This window comes from Miniopterus schreibersii, assembly GCF_964146895.1.
Source record: "Miniopterus schreibersii genome assembly, chromosome: 1".
NCBI lineage: Eukaryota > Metazoa > Chordata > Mammalia > Chiroptera > Miniopteridae > Miniopterus > Miniopterus schreibersii.
The window spans coordinates 39,377,581-39,393,171 of record NC_138101.1 but is presented as its reverse complement, the minus strand read 5'-3'; the positions used below and the strand labels follow the sequence as shown (position 1 = coordinate 39,393,171).

The window sequence follows — 15,591 nt, the reverse complement described above, 5'->3', positions numbered from 1 at the left end:
AGGTTCATTTCCTGGTCAAAGGGCACATACCTGGGTTGCAGGTTCGATCCCGGCCCAGGTCGGGGTGCGTGCAGGAGGCAACCAATTGATGTGTATCTCTCACATCGATGTTTCTCTCTCTTTCTCTCTCCCTCTCTCCTTCTCTCTCCCACTCTCTCTAAAAATCAATGGAAAAAATGTCCTCAGGTAAGGATTAACAAAACAAAAAGTCTTTATGATACTAGTAGCACATATTGCTAGAATCACTTGTACTGTACTCTTAAGGAAAATGAACCGTTGTCTCCCTTATTTGATCAGGACCGTGTTCCCGGGCCTGCAGAGGTGAGCTGTGATGGGATGTGGTAAGCCCTGCTCCTTTTTTGTCTGCGTGCTCAGGCACAGAGCGGCAGCCCTCCCCACCTACTTTCCTAAGCCTTGTCCCCCTGCTGCTCATTCTGGGCAACTAGCCTGCCCCCTCCCCCCGACTTCTCCTGGAATGTGTTCCTCTGACTGAGCTGTGTTTGCCTGGTAAAGACCATAAGAATATTAAAAACGAAAGTAGGTACCAGTGTCTATGATTTCTGAAATATAGTCTACAATGATGGTTAGGGTGGGCCAAGAAAAAAATTAGGATAGAGTTTAGAGAGGAGATACAATAAAGGGAGAGAGACATGCAGTCTTAAGATAGGAAAATGCCCAGCAGAGCGGAAGATAAACTGCAGGGAAGAGAGGACTCAGAGGAGAAAGGGAATGATTGACAAGTGACACATCAGGAGGCAGAGCAGAAAGGTGGTCAGGGAGGAAGACAGATGGAGAAGACAGATGTGAAGACTGGCCATGGTCACAGTAACTTGGTATGTTGGAAGTGATAGAAAGATGGGAAGGAAAGAAATAGAAAGCTAACTACAGGATGGTCAAGAGAGAAATGAAAGAAGGAAGATGAGAAGGGAAATAATAAAGGTAGGAAACAAAAAAGAGGTAGTGGAAGAAAAAAGGCCAAAAGAGAACATTAACTCGGAAAGAAACTGACAAAGGCCGACACAGGGAAAAAAATGTACAATCATCAGGATTATACTGACATATAGATCTCCATACACAAAACGGAAGGTTCCTCTGCTTTTCTGTCTTGCAAAACCAGAGAATTTTGCAAGTAAGGGACTTTGAGAGAAAAAAGAATCAGCAAGCAAAGGGAAACTAAGCCAGACAAGTGGCTTCCAAGTTTCAAGGTGGTGGTGGTCGTAGACTTCTTCCTTCCTTCCTTTGTTTGTTTGTTTTTTAAGGTCTGCCCTAATAGTGACAGCACTGGATGTAGTGACTCCCAGAGACCCAACCTCATCAGCACCACTTGGGCCACTACTCCTATTGCTGGAATGGGGAAGAACTTAAGGCTCACCAAGAGGGTCAGATGCTTAATCAAGTCTTGCGGGGAAAACTTTGGAACCACTGTTAGAATATCAGATATTTCTCTTCTCCAAAGAATGCTCAGTTGATATACTCCCTAGGCCTGAAGTAGTAAGCAGTCTTGCACCTGGTCCTGTGGATTGGCCCCTATGTGAAGGGAATCAAATGGAGCGTGCTCATCCACATTAAATCGGTCTACATTTATACTCTGAAACTGGGTCCCAGTAGCTGACCCAGCCAATAAGTCAGGGATTTCAGTTGGCATCATCGAATCCCCATTGAATGGGCTTTGCCTTCCAATGCTGGATGGAGTCCCGGGGCTGGAGGAGTGGTACTTTGCTAATTTGGAGCCAAAGCATGGTAGCTGTAGGATGCTAGATGGTCTTTGTTGCTGCTTCTCGCCCTCATTTCCTTGCACTTCGCTTTGGATTCCTTCTGGTTTGGGGCCTTCGTCAGGTGTACCGATAACAAGCTGCTCAGGAGTAAGGTCAACAGTCCGTTCATTGAGCTGGTTGCCTTCAAATATTTGTTCCAAAACGTTGTCTCCATCTCCTCCAAGGTCATTTTTGAGACAAGGTGTATTCTTTGATTGAAGGGAACTGGCTTCAGAAAAGGGCATAATTCCCCTTTGGCCTGGTGGATTCTTTATAGAACATGGTGTGTTCCTCCTCAGGGTGGACACGTCATCTCTGAAAGGACCTGGGTTTTCACTTTCTTCAGGCTGCCTTTTCTCTGAGCTGTTTCTCTGGCTAGGTACGTTGCTTGTGGGGGAGATGGTATGTCTTGAATGTATGGTATGACTATCTTTTGTATACAGAGGGCTGGTGTCTTGGTTCCCCCCTGGTACAAGACCAAAGGATGGAGTGTAGTCTTGGAGAGCAAGTGGATCATCCTTGTGTCCAATGGAGCCACCAGCACAGCAAGGGCCTCTCTGGCTTTGGTGAAATAAATGTGCTTCTTTTTGACCTGCTGGGTAAGTTGGAGGAATTAAGTCCTGGGAAGCCAAGTGTCTGCTCTCTGGTGAATTTAACCTAGTCATCTGCATGCCATAATGCAAATGCTCGCCTTCACGCCATGTGGGATTTTTCTGAAGCCCAGCTGGGAAGTTACTGGAATAGGGCTGGTCCTCTTTCTGGTGTGGTGGACTAGCGGGGGCTTTGTGTAAATTGGTTGGCCGATCCCAGAAATTTCTGTTAAAGTATGGTCTTCTTTCTTTCTGCCCTTGGGCTTCTATCCTGTGGTCCCAGGAGTTCCAAGAAGGAAACAGAGAGCTTTCTTCTTGTCCAAAAGCTCTATTAGCATAGTAGCCCCTGCTCTCCACAGGCGGGGGTACAGTAGGAACTGTGTTATATGATGGAAAATTCTCATCTGGGTTCCAGGGGTAAAATTCACCATAAGGAAAATCCTCCCTGGGTTTTGATGGATTGTCTAAGGAATAGGGAAGGTATTCCTTTGGCTGATTTGAGGTATACTGTTCATCTTTGTAGTGCCTAACAGTGTCGCCTTCTTTAAAGCTCGACTCCTCCGCACCCCATCTACTTTGTCCGGGAAGAGGCTCATCTCCAGTTGGATCAATCGGGTCCTCTTCATTATAAGGGACTGTCTCTTTCGGGTCTGGAGTATTCATGGGGTACAGCGGAACTTCTGGCAGCCCCACAGTATTGGGAGAATCCTCTCTCTCATCCCATGTATTTCTTCTAATGTATGGAGAGTTTTCCCTGGGATCGTAGGGGTTATAGTCAGGGTAGTACACGTCTCCCCTAGAGCCTTGGGAAGGGTGAGGTAAGTGTTCGTCCTGCCTTCTGGGATCTTCCTTAAAAGGTGGAGAGATTTCTTGGTGGTTCCAAGTATTTCTTCCAGCAGGAAAATGTTCTCGTGCAGGGGAAGGGATGTCCTCAGGGTATGCAGGCTGATATGTACTGTGTTTTAATTCTGGCCGATTGGTTTCTGATTCATATGGGATCCTTCTTGGCTCTAAAATAATCCCTTTGGGCAAATTCTGGCTTTGGGTTTGCCCATCAGAATTTGGGGCTCTTCTGGACTCTCCTCTTGGGTAATAAGAGTTTTCACGTTGATCAATAGAATTAAAATTTGGGAGTGGCATGTTACCCTCAGGGTGAGGCAGTTTGTAATTTGGTTTATTAACGCCATAATCTTGAGAGTTTCTCCAGGGGCCAGTTGGAGCCCTTGTAGGAGTCACTACTCTTTCTTTTTGACCTAATGGCTTCTCTCTTGGATTTTGAAGTTTTTCATTGCGAGCAACAGTGCCACGTTTGGGACCCAAAGGGGCAACATTTGTTCCCATAGGGTGTTTATTTGGCCCTTGAGGTTTTCTTCTGAAATTTGCTGGATTTCCTGCAAGATTGAGAGAATTGCCTCTTGCAGTGGAAGCATAAGGTCTGCGATAAATTGGATTCCCTGGGCGATATGCTTGTTTGCCTTCCAAAGCATAGGAGTTCCACCGAGGACCCCTTTGGACTGGATTTCGGTAAAAAGGCCCATGCTGTCTGGGCCCTGTGGCGGTACCAGTGGGACGCCATTGTCTTCCCACAGGAAAACTTGGAAAGTTAGGATTTGGGTAATTTTCACGAATATTTGGCTGATTGGATCTCCATGGGATTTGACTTCTTGGTGCCCCCTGGCCTGAAGAGTTAACTGCAGGGGGTGGATTGCCCCCGTTTTGAACTGTAGGGTTGCTCACAGTGTTGGGCCCATGGCCACTGTTTCCTGTTGGGCTGGTGTCGTTTCCACCCTGACGCCCTCCTGGATTGGGTGCGTTCGGCTGGGTAGAATTGGTCTCAGGAACTGTTGAATTAGACGAGGGCTCGGTGGCTGGACTCTCAGTTTTAGGAGGGTCTTTTTCTTTGGGCTTTTCAAAATCTTGTTCAAACATTTCTTCTGAATAATAGGGAGGACGACCCCCAAATCCCTGATATCCAAAATATCCAAAGTAAGGATTCTGTAGGGAAGAAGATGGACATCGATAATTACTCTCTGTTCCCCACTACGGTGTTGCTCAGAACATCTTTTTCTTTTTCAATTTATCTTTACTGTTGAAAATATTATAAATGTCCCCCATTCCCCCCCATTGGTCCCCTCCACCCTGCACCCCCCTTCCAGGCCTTCACCAGGCTATTGTCTGAGCGCTCCGCGTCTTCTAATGTGGAAGGGAAGGGAAATTTTATCAGCCACAGGCCTCTTTTGACACTAATGACTTACGTTTTCTTTCTGGAAATCGGATTCCTCCTTGGGCCCCGTGACCCTTTCCCCTCTGGCTCTCTCTTCCTGGACCTGCCCTTCCGACCACTACTTGCCAGCGTTCTCTTCCTGGGCCTGGATCCTAAACCTCATTTTCCAAAGGTTGCCATCCTCTGTGCCCCTCGTTCCTCCGTTCTCATTTTCACACCTGTGTTGAGCAGCGTGTGGCAGGCGGACTCTTTCAGCCCCAGCGCGTGCCAGTGACACCCAGTGATGCCCACAGCGCGCCTCTGGCCCCTGGCACTCCCTCCCGAGGCTGGGACACAAGACAGCTTCTCTGACGATCTCCTGAGACCTCCAACTGGGTGGACCCAGGCTGGACTCATCTCCCCCGACACCTCCTTCTCCAATATTCTATGGCTAAGTGTCCCTCACCACGACCTCCTCAGTGTCCTGGGTTGTTTCTGTTGGTCTCCTCTATTTCCCCCAGTGATTAGTGACCACATCCCATAAAATCTAAAATTGTAAGCCCCTTCTTTTTGTTCCCTCTTCCTTTACTCCCCAAAGCCCTGCGCTATTGCAGCAGTTTTCTTGCTGGTTACTCTGGGTGCACTTTACCTACTCTCACCCTGCCTTTCCATTGCCAGCGGAGTAGCGGAGGTTGTGGTGTGTGCGTGGGGAAGTTCTGTCACTTTGCTCTTTAAATATAATTGAAAGCTGCCGTTACCTTACAGGATAAACTCTAAACATTTGGCTAACACACAGCGCAGTAATGAGTCTCTAGACAGATATGGATTAAAATCCCAGTTCACTGGAATTGGTAGTATGACTGAGCTAACCTCAGTTTATCTATTTGAAAAATGGAGATAACAAAAAAAAATCTACCTCCTAGGTTGTCATGAGAGTCAAATGAGATAACATATGTAAAACTCAGTGCCTGGTAACTTGGTAAGGGCCTAACAAGGGTTATACATTGAATAATAATAAATAATAATTTTAATTATCATCTGGCCCATAACTATTACATGCGTCATTTCCTCCCCCCTGTACTTGTAAATCACATTCGCTACTTGTAGCACTGTTCACAATAGCAAGGCATGGGAACAATCTAAATGTCCAGTAACAGATGAATGTATAAGGAAAACGCGATATATATATATATATATATATATATATATATAGATAGATATATATATATATCTATCTATATATATGGATATTATTCAGCCTTGAAAAAGTATGTGCCAACACGGATGAACTTTGAGGACATTATGCTAAGTGAAATAAGCCAGTCACAGAAAGACAAATTACGGCATGACTGCACTTGTATGAGGTATCTGAAACAATGAAACCCCCAGAATGCAGGGGCGCAGTGGCGACCCGGGGCTGGGGGAGGGGAGCGGGGAGCGGGGAGCCCCTAAACGGGCAGGGCTGTCAGGTGAGCAGGATCGCAAGCTGCAGAAATCTCTAGGGCGCCGGGCCTGCAGTTAGCGGTACTGCACTGTTCCCTTCAAACCTGTTAGGAGGGTAGACCTCGTGTTGAGTGCTCTGGCCACAATTAATAAAATAAAAAGAAAATTACAACCGCTACCAGCTCCCTGAACCCTGTTCTCCGTGTTCTGGTGCCTCCGCAGCAGCTTCACAGCGAACCTTCCCCCCAACGTGTCTATCCCTCCTGGCAAACCTGGCCCCTCAGCACTCAGCTCAGGCTCCCTCTGCCCGCTTCCAGGGGCGAGCGAGGCCCACTGCCAGGCGTCCGCAGCAGTGTAGACGTCTGTAACAGCTATCCCACTGCGTTTCAATCGCCCAGTTTCCTGGGATTCTCCCACTTGATTCTCCCAGGTGATGGTTTTGAGTGGAAACATTTTTTTCATCTTTGTTTTCTAGGTACCTACACGGGGGGGTGCTTAATAAGTCTTTAATAATGACATAATCGTCATGATTGCTGTCAGTATGGTTTTTAGACATCTGTGTGACATTTAAGGCATTTAGTTTTTCTTTTAAAACAAAGGCATTTCAGAGAAAAAGTATTGTTAATCCTATTTGTGGATGGAGATGATCTGGGTGCAGAGATGTTGCTGACATGCAGGAAATGGGCAATGTCCCCAGAGGTTGGGTACAGACTTCTTAATGCCTATGCTAATTGCCTGGGTCATTCAGCTTCACTCTCTCATGTTACAGCTGTGAATATTTAAAGTGTCAGTTTTTAGGCTGCATACAATTACCTGACTCTTTTATTTGGGATTATTTCACAACGATATTTTTGAAATCACCTTACGCCATTAATAACTAACACTTTTTAAAAAATATGTTTCTATTGATTTTAGAGAGAGAGGAAGGGATAGGGGAAGAAAGAGAAACGTGGATTGGCTGCCTCCTGCACACCCCCTCCTGGGGATTGAGCCCGCAGCCTGGGTACGTGCCCTGACCTGGAATTGAACCACTGACCTTCTGGTGCATGGGGCGACACCCAACCAACTAAGCCACACAGGCCAGGGCTAACATAGTAATTTTTAATGTCACTATTTTAACTTCCCCACAGCCCCCACTTCCCAGACGTATCAGGGTTCTGCATTTCACTGAGGACATATCACATATCTAGAGAAAAAGAGGTGGGGTGCTGTGCCATGATCACTGCAATGCCGTTTTGATGACACAGCGCTGGAATATATTAACAGCATACCACTCTGTGACATGCATTTGGCTCCTCTCCTAGTGTGGTACAATACAAAAGTCATCGGACTGGGTGTCAGAGACTTGGGTTCTGGGTCCAGTTTATCCACTAACTCAGTAGGTGAAATTAGTAAGGGCTTCAATGTATTTGTACAGTAGGGAGTTAGACGATTCCTTCTCTCCTGGGGATAACATTCTAAGGTGTTTTACTTCCTTCCCTGTGTCCTAGTTGCTCCGTCACTGTCTAGGGGCCAGCATCCACCTGGAGCGGAGATTATTAGGTTAGCTTTCTTTGAGGGAGAGGGAAAGGAAGAGAGGGAGGGAGGAGGGAGGAAGATTCTGATACATGAAGAGGAGAAGTGATGTATCACATTTATTTTATTTTTACTGGCTTGATTTGTTTCACTTTTTCTCCCTTATATCACAAGCATTTGAGCTATAGGTTCATGGGTTGGATTTTAACTTTCTTTTAGGTAGAGGTCAAAAAAGCAGAGATAAAAGGTTACAACTCCTAATGGGGAATGTAGCTTTACTTGTACTTACCCCCCCTTCTTCATTGCTGACTGGTGGACGTCCAAAACCCGGTGGTACCCTCTGAAAGGTGAAAAACACAATGAACACAAGAGAAAACCACTTTCTAAGCTGCTACTTGTTAGTTAGACTCGAGGTGTCTTAAAATAGTTCTTATCAGCGATTGGGTGTCAGCACTGTTAGCTTGTAGCATCTGAGTCATTAGCTCTCACAATTCAGCTATTAATACTTATAATTATAATCCGTCAGTGAATACTGGTAAATACAAAGGCTTCAGAAGAATCCTAGGTCATCCTACTAAAAATATCATCTCCATCACCTCAACTCACACACACACACACACACACACGCAGAGCGAGAGGTTGGGGGGAGAGAGTGAGTTGAGTGCCATTAGCGTCCAAACATCGGTATTAGAACATATAATAATGGAGAGTAAATAATGATGCTATTTTTAGAATGTCTACTTCACATTTAGGGTGACAAATTCACAATCCTTCCTGGATTATTACTATATTGTTTTTATTTCACCAAGGTTTATTTTTCTAATCAAATTTGGAGGCTGAGCTTCTACTCAGGAGGGTTTGGAAAAGCAGTTCACGTCCCGCAGATCTTCCAGGGGGTCTGTGCAGGTGAGAGTAATGGGGACTTCAGCATGAGAATCGTGCTCACCTGCTTTTTAACTATTCACGAGGTACTGCCTTAGTTTCCCTAGTTCAGTATGGCCAGTAAAAGGAGGCAATTCTTTCAAGGAAAAAAAAAATGAAGGAACTCTTATTGAAATGAATTTTTCTTTGTTAATAAGAAGCCTTCTTGGTTATAAGAGTCACAGACAAGAAAAACCAATGCCACAGCTGAATGAAGTCATCAAATATTTCTTCTTTTTTTTTTAACAGCAACTGGATTTTACTATTTCTTTAAATAATTTATTTTGCAATTCATATTTGTAATGCCTATGATGCAATTTCAATATTATATTTTATTTTAATGACTTTAAAAGTGTTGTAAATACTATTTTGTATGATTTTTTTATAATAAAATAGCTGTAGCTAGAAATAACATATGATGAAAAGGCCATTGTCTAATCATAGCTTATCATGTGATTTTCAAATTCCATTTTTGTTCCAATTTCCCCATTACATTAAATGAGTATTGTCTCTGTGTTTTCTAATCTCTTGAGGAAGGAGGGATTGGTAATGAAGTAGCACAACATTTTAAAATTAATTCACTAATGAAGTAATTAGCAGTTGTTTGGTGATTTAGGCTGTGTTCATGCCACAATTTGAGTAAAAAATTCACTTAAAAATGCTTTTTTCCCTACATGATGACTGATGAGATGATTTTGTTTCATACTCTCTACTGATTGGCGCATAGCATTCCATTTAGAGTGTATAAGCTCATATCGGTTTGAGATATAACATGCTACTATTATTTTTCACTTGTAATATGAAGGAAAAAGACTCACATGTGGAACATGCCATGGTGGATGATGATAGGGAAAGATCCCGTTGCCGAATGGTGGGAATGCCTGGAGAGAAAGGAAGAATCAGAGTGGTGTGGCGGTGAGAAGAATATGTGAGAAATAAAACAAAACTGGTCAATACAATTACTTGAAACTTAGGAGTCTACCTCTCCCTTTGCACTAACCTGTGGTTTTTAATTTCAGGGCGGAGATGATAGTAATAACAACAATTAGTATTATTGAACACATGTTCTTGGTATTGTGCTGAGCATTTGATACTGGGAAGCTTGCTTAATCCTCACGGAGCCAAAGAAAATATGTGGTATTATTATTCCCACTTCACTTAAGATTCTGAGGTTCAGAGAAGTTAGTCACTTGCCCCCAATCCCATAGCCGTAAATGACTGAAGCCAGGATTCAAGTCTTTTCATTTGTTTTCTCTGCATCTATAATAGTGTCTAACAACAAATGCTAATTGACTAAAAGACAGTATTTTCGAAGCTCCGCACTAGATGAGGTCTTGAGAAACCATTTCTACATGTTCTTGCTGTAAGTCAGGACCGTCCTGAAGGACTGGAAGCGGTGCTGCCCTTCAGGGCAACATTTGAGACCATCAAAGCATAGATCTCGGAAGGGGCTTCGAGATTGCTCAAGCTCATGCAGCGAAGAAGGGCTGAGGCTAGAACTCGAGTCTCTGGTCCCTGACACTTCTGTTATGCTCGTGTTACTATGAGCACATGTACCATGCCATGCCACCTCCGTGTTCCAAAAGGAGCTCTTAAGGAGAGAGCTTTTGGGTAACTTCTAATCAAACAAGGACTGAAATGCGCTTGCAGGCAGTTTTGGATCAGAGGTGGTGACGGCATCGTCTTGGTAGAAAATGTGAAAACTGAAGAATCTGTTTTGCACGTAGCGATACCAGTCCTGAGCGGTACTGAGGGGAGTGGGCATGTGGGGGCCGCCAGGCCCTGCGGGTCACTGAGGCGTGTGACTTGGTGTGGAGTCCTGCTGGGCAAGCCTTACCTGAGGTGGTTCGGCTTCCTCTTGGGGAGGAGTTGGGGCAGGTGTTGGCTGCTTTAAAGGCCGCTTTGGGGGTGGCTTTTTTGGTTGAGGCTGGTCGGGTTTCGGGGTCTCTGGGGCTTGATCAGTCTTGCTCTGGCGTTTGGATGCTGAGGGTTTCCGTGGGCGCCCTGTGTGGGGTGGTGGCTGGGGCCACATGGGCATCTGGTACTGTGGGAAGAGCTGAGGGGGTTGCATACCATATCCATACAAGGGGCCTAGTTGTGACATCTGCAAAGGTAGCAAATAACAGTGAGGTCACACAAGAGCTGAGATTCCCGCTCTCCCCACCCTCCGTGTCAGTCTCTAAACTCAGCCAGGGATCTTAAAAATCCTATGGAACTTAACAACGGCAGTGTCGAGATCCTTAGCTAGCACTCCTTTAGACGTTGCCTTACAGAAATGAATTTCATTCACTCTTCTAGAAAACCAACCAACCAAGCAAAGCAAAAGGCACATTGGGTGAGAAGTTTCAGTTTGAGAATGAAGCCCTGACAGGCGAGGCGTGCACAAGTCAGGTTAGAGAGGAATTGATGTCAAATTCAACCCCCCTGTGACTTGTAAGAGGCTGGACAGGAGGAGGAAAATCAAAAGGAAGATAAAGAAAGTGTAAAAAAGGCAAACGAGAGAGAGAGAGAGAGAGGAGGGGGGGAGAGGGAAATAGAATAAAAATCCTGCTGTGTAAACACCCTCTTGGTACCTGTGCTTCTTGATTACAGGTGAATCCTCATTAATTCCGTTTTCATTATCAGACTCTCCACAATTACAAGGCTGACATGGAAGCCAATGTAGTAATAATCTGAAAATGCTAATCAATGAGTTGACCTCTTACAGCATCAGTCCCCACTGCCCCTTCTCTGGTTTAACACCAGCCTCTGTCCCCGGTCCTCATGACTGACTCTCGTCCACCGGGTGACGTGCACCCAGCACAGGGCCGGTGGACGGTGAAACCACGGGCCTTGGTTAAGATGCAGTATTTTAGGACAGTCCAGTTGGGGGACATTGAAAATGACAGGCAAGGTCACTGACATCGAGAACGAGAGTTGAAAAGACTTAGGCCGATCCATCGTTGAAGGTGAGAAGATTGACAAAGATGATCATTTTCGGGAGGGGCTTTAAAAAACAATGACTTGAATAAAAAGCATTAGGAGAAAGCTGGTTTACCCCCAAATGGCTTTTACAGTCGTGCCACGAGTCAAAAATGGCTTATGACATCATCGTATTAACGTACAATTTTGTCAGAAAAGCTATGCCGAAAGATTGAACATGCGCCTGATTCATCCTTAGTTCTAAGAATTAACACACGGTAGTAAGTATAATATAAATTTATTTAAATAAGAACTGATTTCATAATTTTGGTGTTATTTTCAAGATAATTCAAATAAAATTTACAGCCCCCCCCCCGAATATTTACTATGCTATTTTTTGTTCTCATTATTTGTGAGTATATCTTGTGTGATTTTCCCCCCAGAACCAATTTGTCTTGGATATAAAGAACCCTTGTAATTCATAGATGAGTTTTATTTACTTGAAACAACAATAGTAATGACTAAGAAGAAAATTTGGTGTATGAGGACAAGTGAAATTATTTCTCACCCTTGAAACTCTTATAATGATTGCATTGTAATTAAAATGTGGGGATAGCTGTTGGTGTCTTTATTAGCTAAGGCAAACCGTATAATGTAATGATTTGCATATAAACAAGAAGTCATCAGAAATAGTATAAGTCATTAGAAATAATAACTTACATGTGGAGAGTTCATGAAGTTGAATTGACCATATCGCATCATCTGTGACCAAAAGAATCCATTAATGTGGCACAAGTGAAAATTTTTCAATCAATCCACAAATTATAATAAATAAGTTGAATATCTGATTTTAAGGTACAAAAGTCGTAATGTCTTTTATTGGTTATTAATAAATTTAAATGCAATTAAAAACTTCTATGGCATTTTAAATTTTTACTCAGAATTTTCTTTTGAGAAGAATCAATATAGAATAATACAGAATAAAAATCTTGTCTACTTTGAAGTTGTCAAATGTTTTACTCTACCCTTTTGGAGTTCAGGATAATTCTATAAAAAAGGTGATTCTCCTTTCTGATGAATAATGAATTTGGCTAATGATCCTGGGTATGAGTTATGTAAAAGTTATTTATATGCTTAAGTGTCTATCTTCTAACAACCCTTGGTACAAATGTCTACCTTAAAAACTTAGCCAAAAATCTACCTATAGGTAACACAAATTCACATGCATCCTAAGAAGGAATATTGAAGTACATCAGTAGGATGATGGGGGGAAATTACTATTTTGCCTTGATTTGAGAGTTTAAGTCTTTCAAGTCTCATTTCCTCTCTCTACTTCTTTCTTAAGAAATTTTATATGTCAGAAAGTTTTCCAATATTCTCCTTTTTATTTTTTTATTATTATTTTTAACATTCTCCCTTTTAAATGAACTCTCAGGATAGGGCTCTGGAAAACTTGTCCCAGAGACTAAACATACATACCTCTTCACTTTTACTGCTAAATCCAGGCATCCGAGGCATCTGCATCTGGAAGTGAAAGAATATCAATGACAAATTCAGAATGTCAGTTGAAATAAGCCCAATAATTTTCTCCAAGCTATGTAACAATAGAACACAAAAAAAGTCCTAAGTTAAAAAAACACACTCACTGGCATAGCAACAGAATTGCCAAGCAGACCTAGAAAGACCAGGAGAATCTTCATTTTTCCACTTGGTACCTGAAATAAAAAATTGAAGTTTACTTTTGGACTATGAAATAATTTTGCTGGGGTTGCTTTGCACTTATTTAGGCACCAGCCCACTGTCTGCCAAGGAGAATACAGAAACAGACAGTGATAGGGGCCTCTGCTGGCACTTTAGTTTTACTTTAATAAACTACTAGATAGTTATCTGGTACTGTTCTAAACTACCAACAGGGTCACAGTGAAAAGGAGAGATGAGAGGGAGGGAGGGAGACAGGGAGAGGGAGAGGAAGAGAGAATTGATGCTTGAGAAGATGGAAGATGGTTCATAGCACTGACATGTGGAAATTAGAAAGTAGGAGTTTACCTGAAAAATATGAATATTGCTGGTTTTGAATTTCTAGTTGCTAAGATGGCTTAGAAAGGCATAATAATATTTGACTGTATTCATTGTTCAGCATAGTCTCAGTTTCAATGAGGGCACCCTCCAAAATCAGTACTTTGAACTACTTTCTAAGATGCTATAGGCAACATTCCATTATATGGAGGCTAATTAAATAAGCTGGTGTATTCCAGGGCCCTAGACTTTTCTTCTGTCTTCTATTGTTTCTTTATTATTATTATTTTATCTTTTTAAAAATCTCTTCTGCTCAAGGGCTGGTCAGAGAAATAGAAAAACAGGCAAAGCTATAAATTAATCTCTTTGTTAGATACTTTGATTAAACCTATGGAGGGAGACCTAGGAAGCTTGCAGACGGTTTTCATTGATTTCATTTATCCCGCTCTGGTTAATTGTGCAAGCCTTGTGCAATTAGAAGTGTATTTACATCTTTGAACAAGGTCTATTCTGAAGCATTTCTTGGGGCAATTCCTTAAGAAAACTGTTCTATTTGCATATACAAGGGAGGAAAATAAAGGTTTTAATCAGAATGACTTATTTTCATGGTATATCAGATACAACACAAATTCGAGCATGGTAACCAGCACGTAGACACCAGCAGCTTCTCATTCCTTTTGTTCCTGCTGCTGCTTTCTAGGCTTGAAATGCGTCTAGCAGTGATTTGGGCCAATACTCTCCCTTCTGCTTGCTTCCCAGCAGTATAATTAAAGGACACTTCAGCATTTTCCTAAATTTTAGGTGTCATCAATTACCTCTTATATATCAGAGAAACTGGAAGAGTGTAATTAAACAAGCCGTAATATGTAAATGCCTTTTCTCCTAATTTAAGAAGGAAGCAGTAATATGTAAAATGCCTTTTTTCTTAATTAAAGATTTCAGAATCATAGCATTGTAGAAAATTAAAAATTCCAACTAAAACTAGTGTGTTTAGTATAGAAGGCTAATAGAGAGAATATTGATGAATGCTTTTTCCCCTCCCTAAGATTATGGCCTGAGATTTGGGGAACTTTTGGATGTTTAATTGCTCTCTTGCCTAATCATCCATTTAATCTCTATAATAGCTTTCACTTAGGTTCCTGATAATGTTACACACCCATATAGGAAGGTGTGGTCTTGTGTTTTGCAAACATAAAATGCCACTCATTTTCTCTTTTGTAAAGGTAATACACTATGTTGGATGACTTTTAAGATTCTTTCCATCTCTAAGAGTTCATGATTAGATGAAAGTGTACGATTCGCTATTTTTTTTAAAAATAACACTCATAATGATTGCTATGTGTTAGTTCTTACTTCGTCCATCCCAGCAGTCAAACTCAGATGCTCTGTTTTTTTCTGACATATTTAAATGGTGTTCTATCCTCTCAAATGTACTTCTGACAAAATTTAGTTTGATATGTAACCTGTTCTATAAGGAAAAATAAATGAAAATACTCACCAAGTTATCTAGATTAGGAAAAGGGGCTCCATGTCTGCACTGAAGCAGCAACATTTTTTCACCAAAATTTTCATAAGCCTTTAAGAAAAGTACAGATTTGACATGAGAAAAAACTCAAATATAGAAATGAAACAAATAAGTGAAATGAACAGCAAAACTTCAGTTCCATGGCTGCACATGTAATGCTAATTATTTTGTCCACTAATATCCTCGTTAGAGGGTCTTCAAACGTCAAGCTTAATCTGTTGTTATAGGGCTTGTGTGAAAACTAAGTCAGAGGGAAAAATGGCCTGGGCACTGTACTTTGAGATACTTCTAGTACAATGTTGACAAAACCTGACTACTCTATCAGAAAATGCACAAAATCACAGTGTTAAACGAGATGTAAGTAGGTTGGAAGGAACTTACAAGAAAAACAAATACACCAAATAAACCAAGGATTTTATCAGATCAGTCTGCAAATCATGGTTATACAACTAATATCAAAGAAAGCAATAAGGAAGTCAACCAACATCTATGAATTAAGTTCCCTTTTTGGCTCTATATTACTTATGTTGATAATCTCTAATACTCACCCGATGCCAGTTAGAAGCTCCAATATTTAAAAAATAACTTGTACTTGAACTTTGTTAGCCTGTCTTTGAGATATATTCTTAATGGTCTGCAGTGGAAATGACTACAAATTGCTGAAACCAGAGAGATTTCAAGAAGCAAGACACATTTTTTTCCTAATAATAAAGCAAATTCTTC

The 15,591-nt window shown here is 42.1% G+C and overlaps 1 protein-coding gene across 1 annotated transcript; it reads right to left on the bottom strand.

Annotated features, from left to right (window-relative positions):
* Window positions 1–1,477: 1,477 nt before the first annotated feature.
* ENAM (enamelin) lies at window positions 1,478–14,895 on the bottom strand (the record flags this gene model as incomplete). Its single annotated transcript, XM_081149677.1, has 8 exons — window positions 1,478–4,339; window positions 7,795–7,845; window positions 9,245–9,307; window positions 10,264–10,530; window positions 12,048–12,089; window positions 12,807–12,851; window positions 12,974–13,042; window positions 14,842–14,895. 8 exons carry the CDS (start codon window positions 14,893–14,895, stop codon window positions 1,478–1,480), a joined length of 3,453 nt encoding a protein of 1,150 aa, XP_081005803.1.
* Window positions 14,896–15,591: the final 696 nt, after the last annotated feature.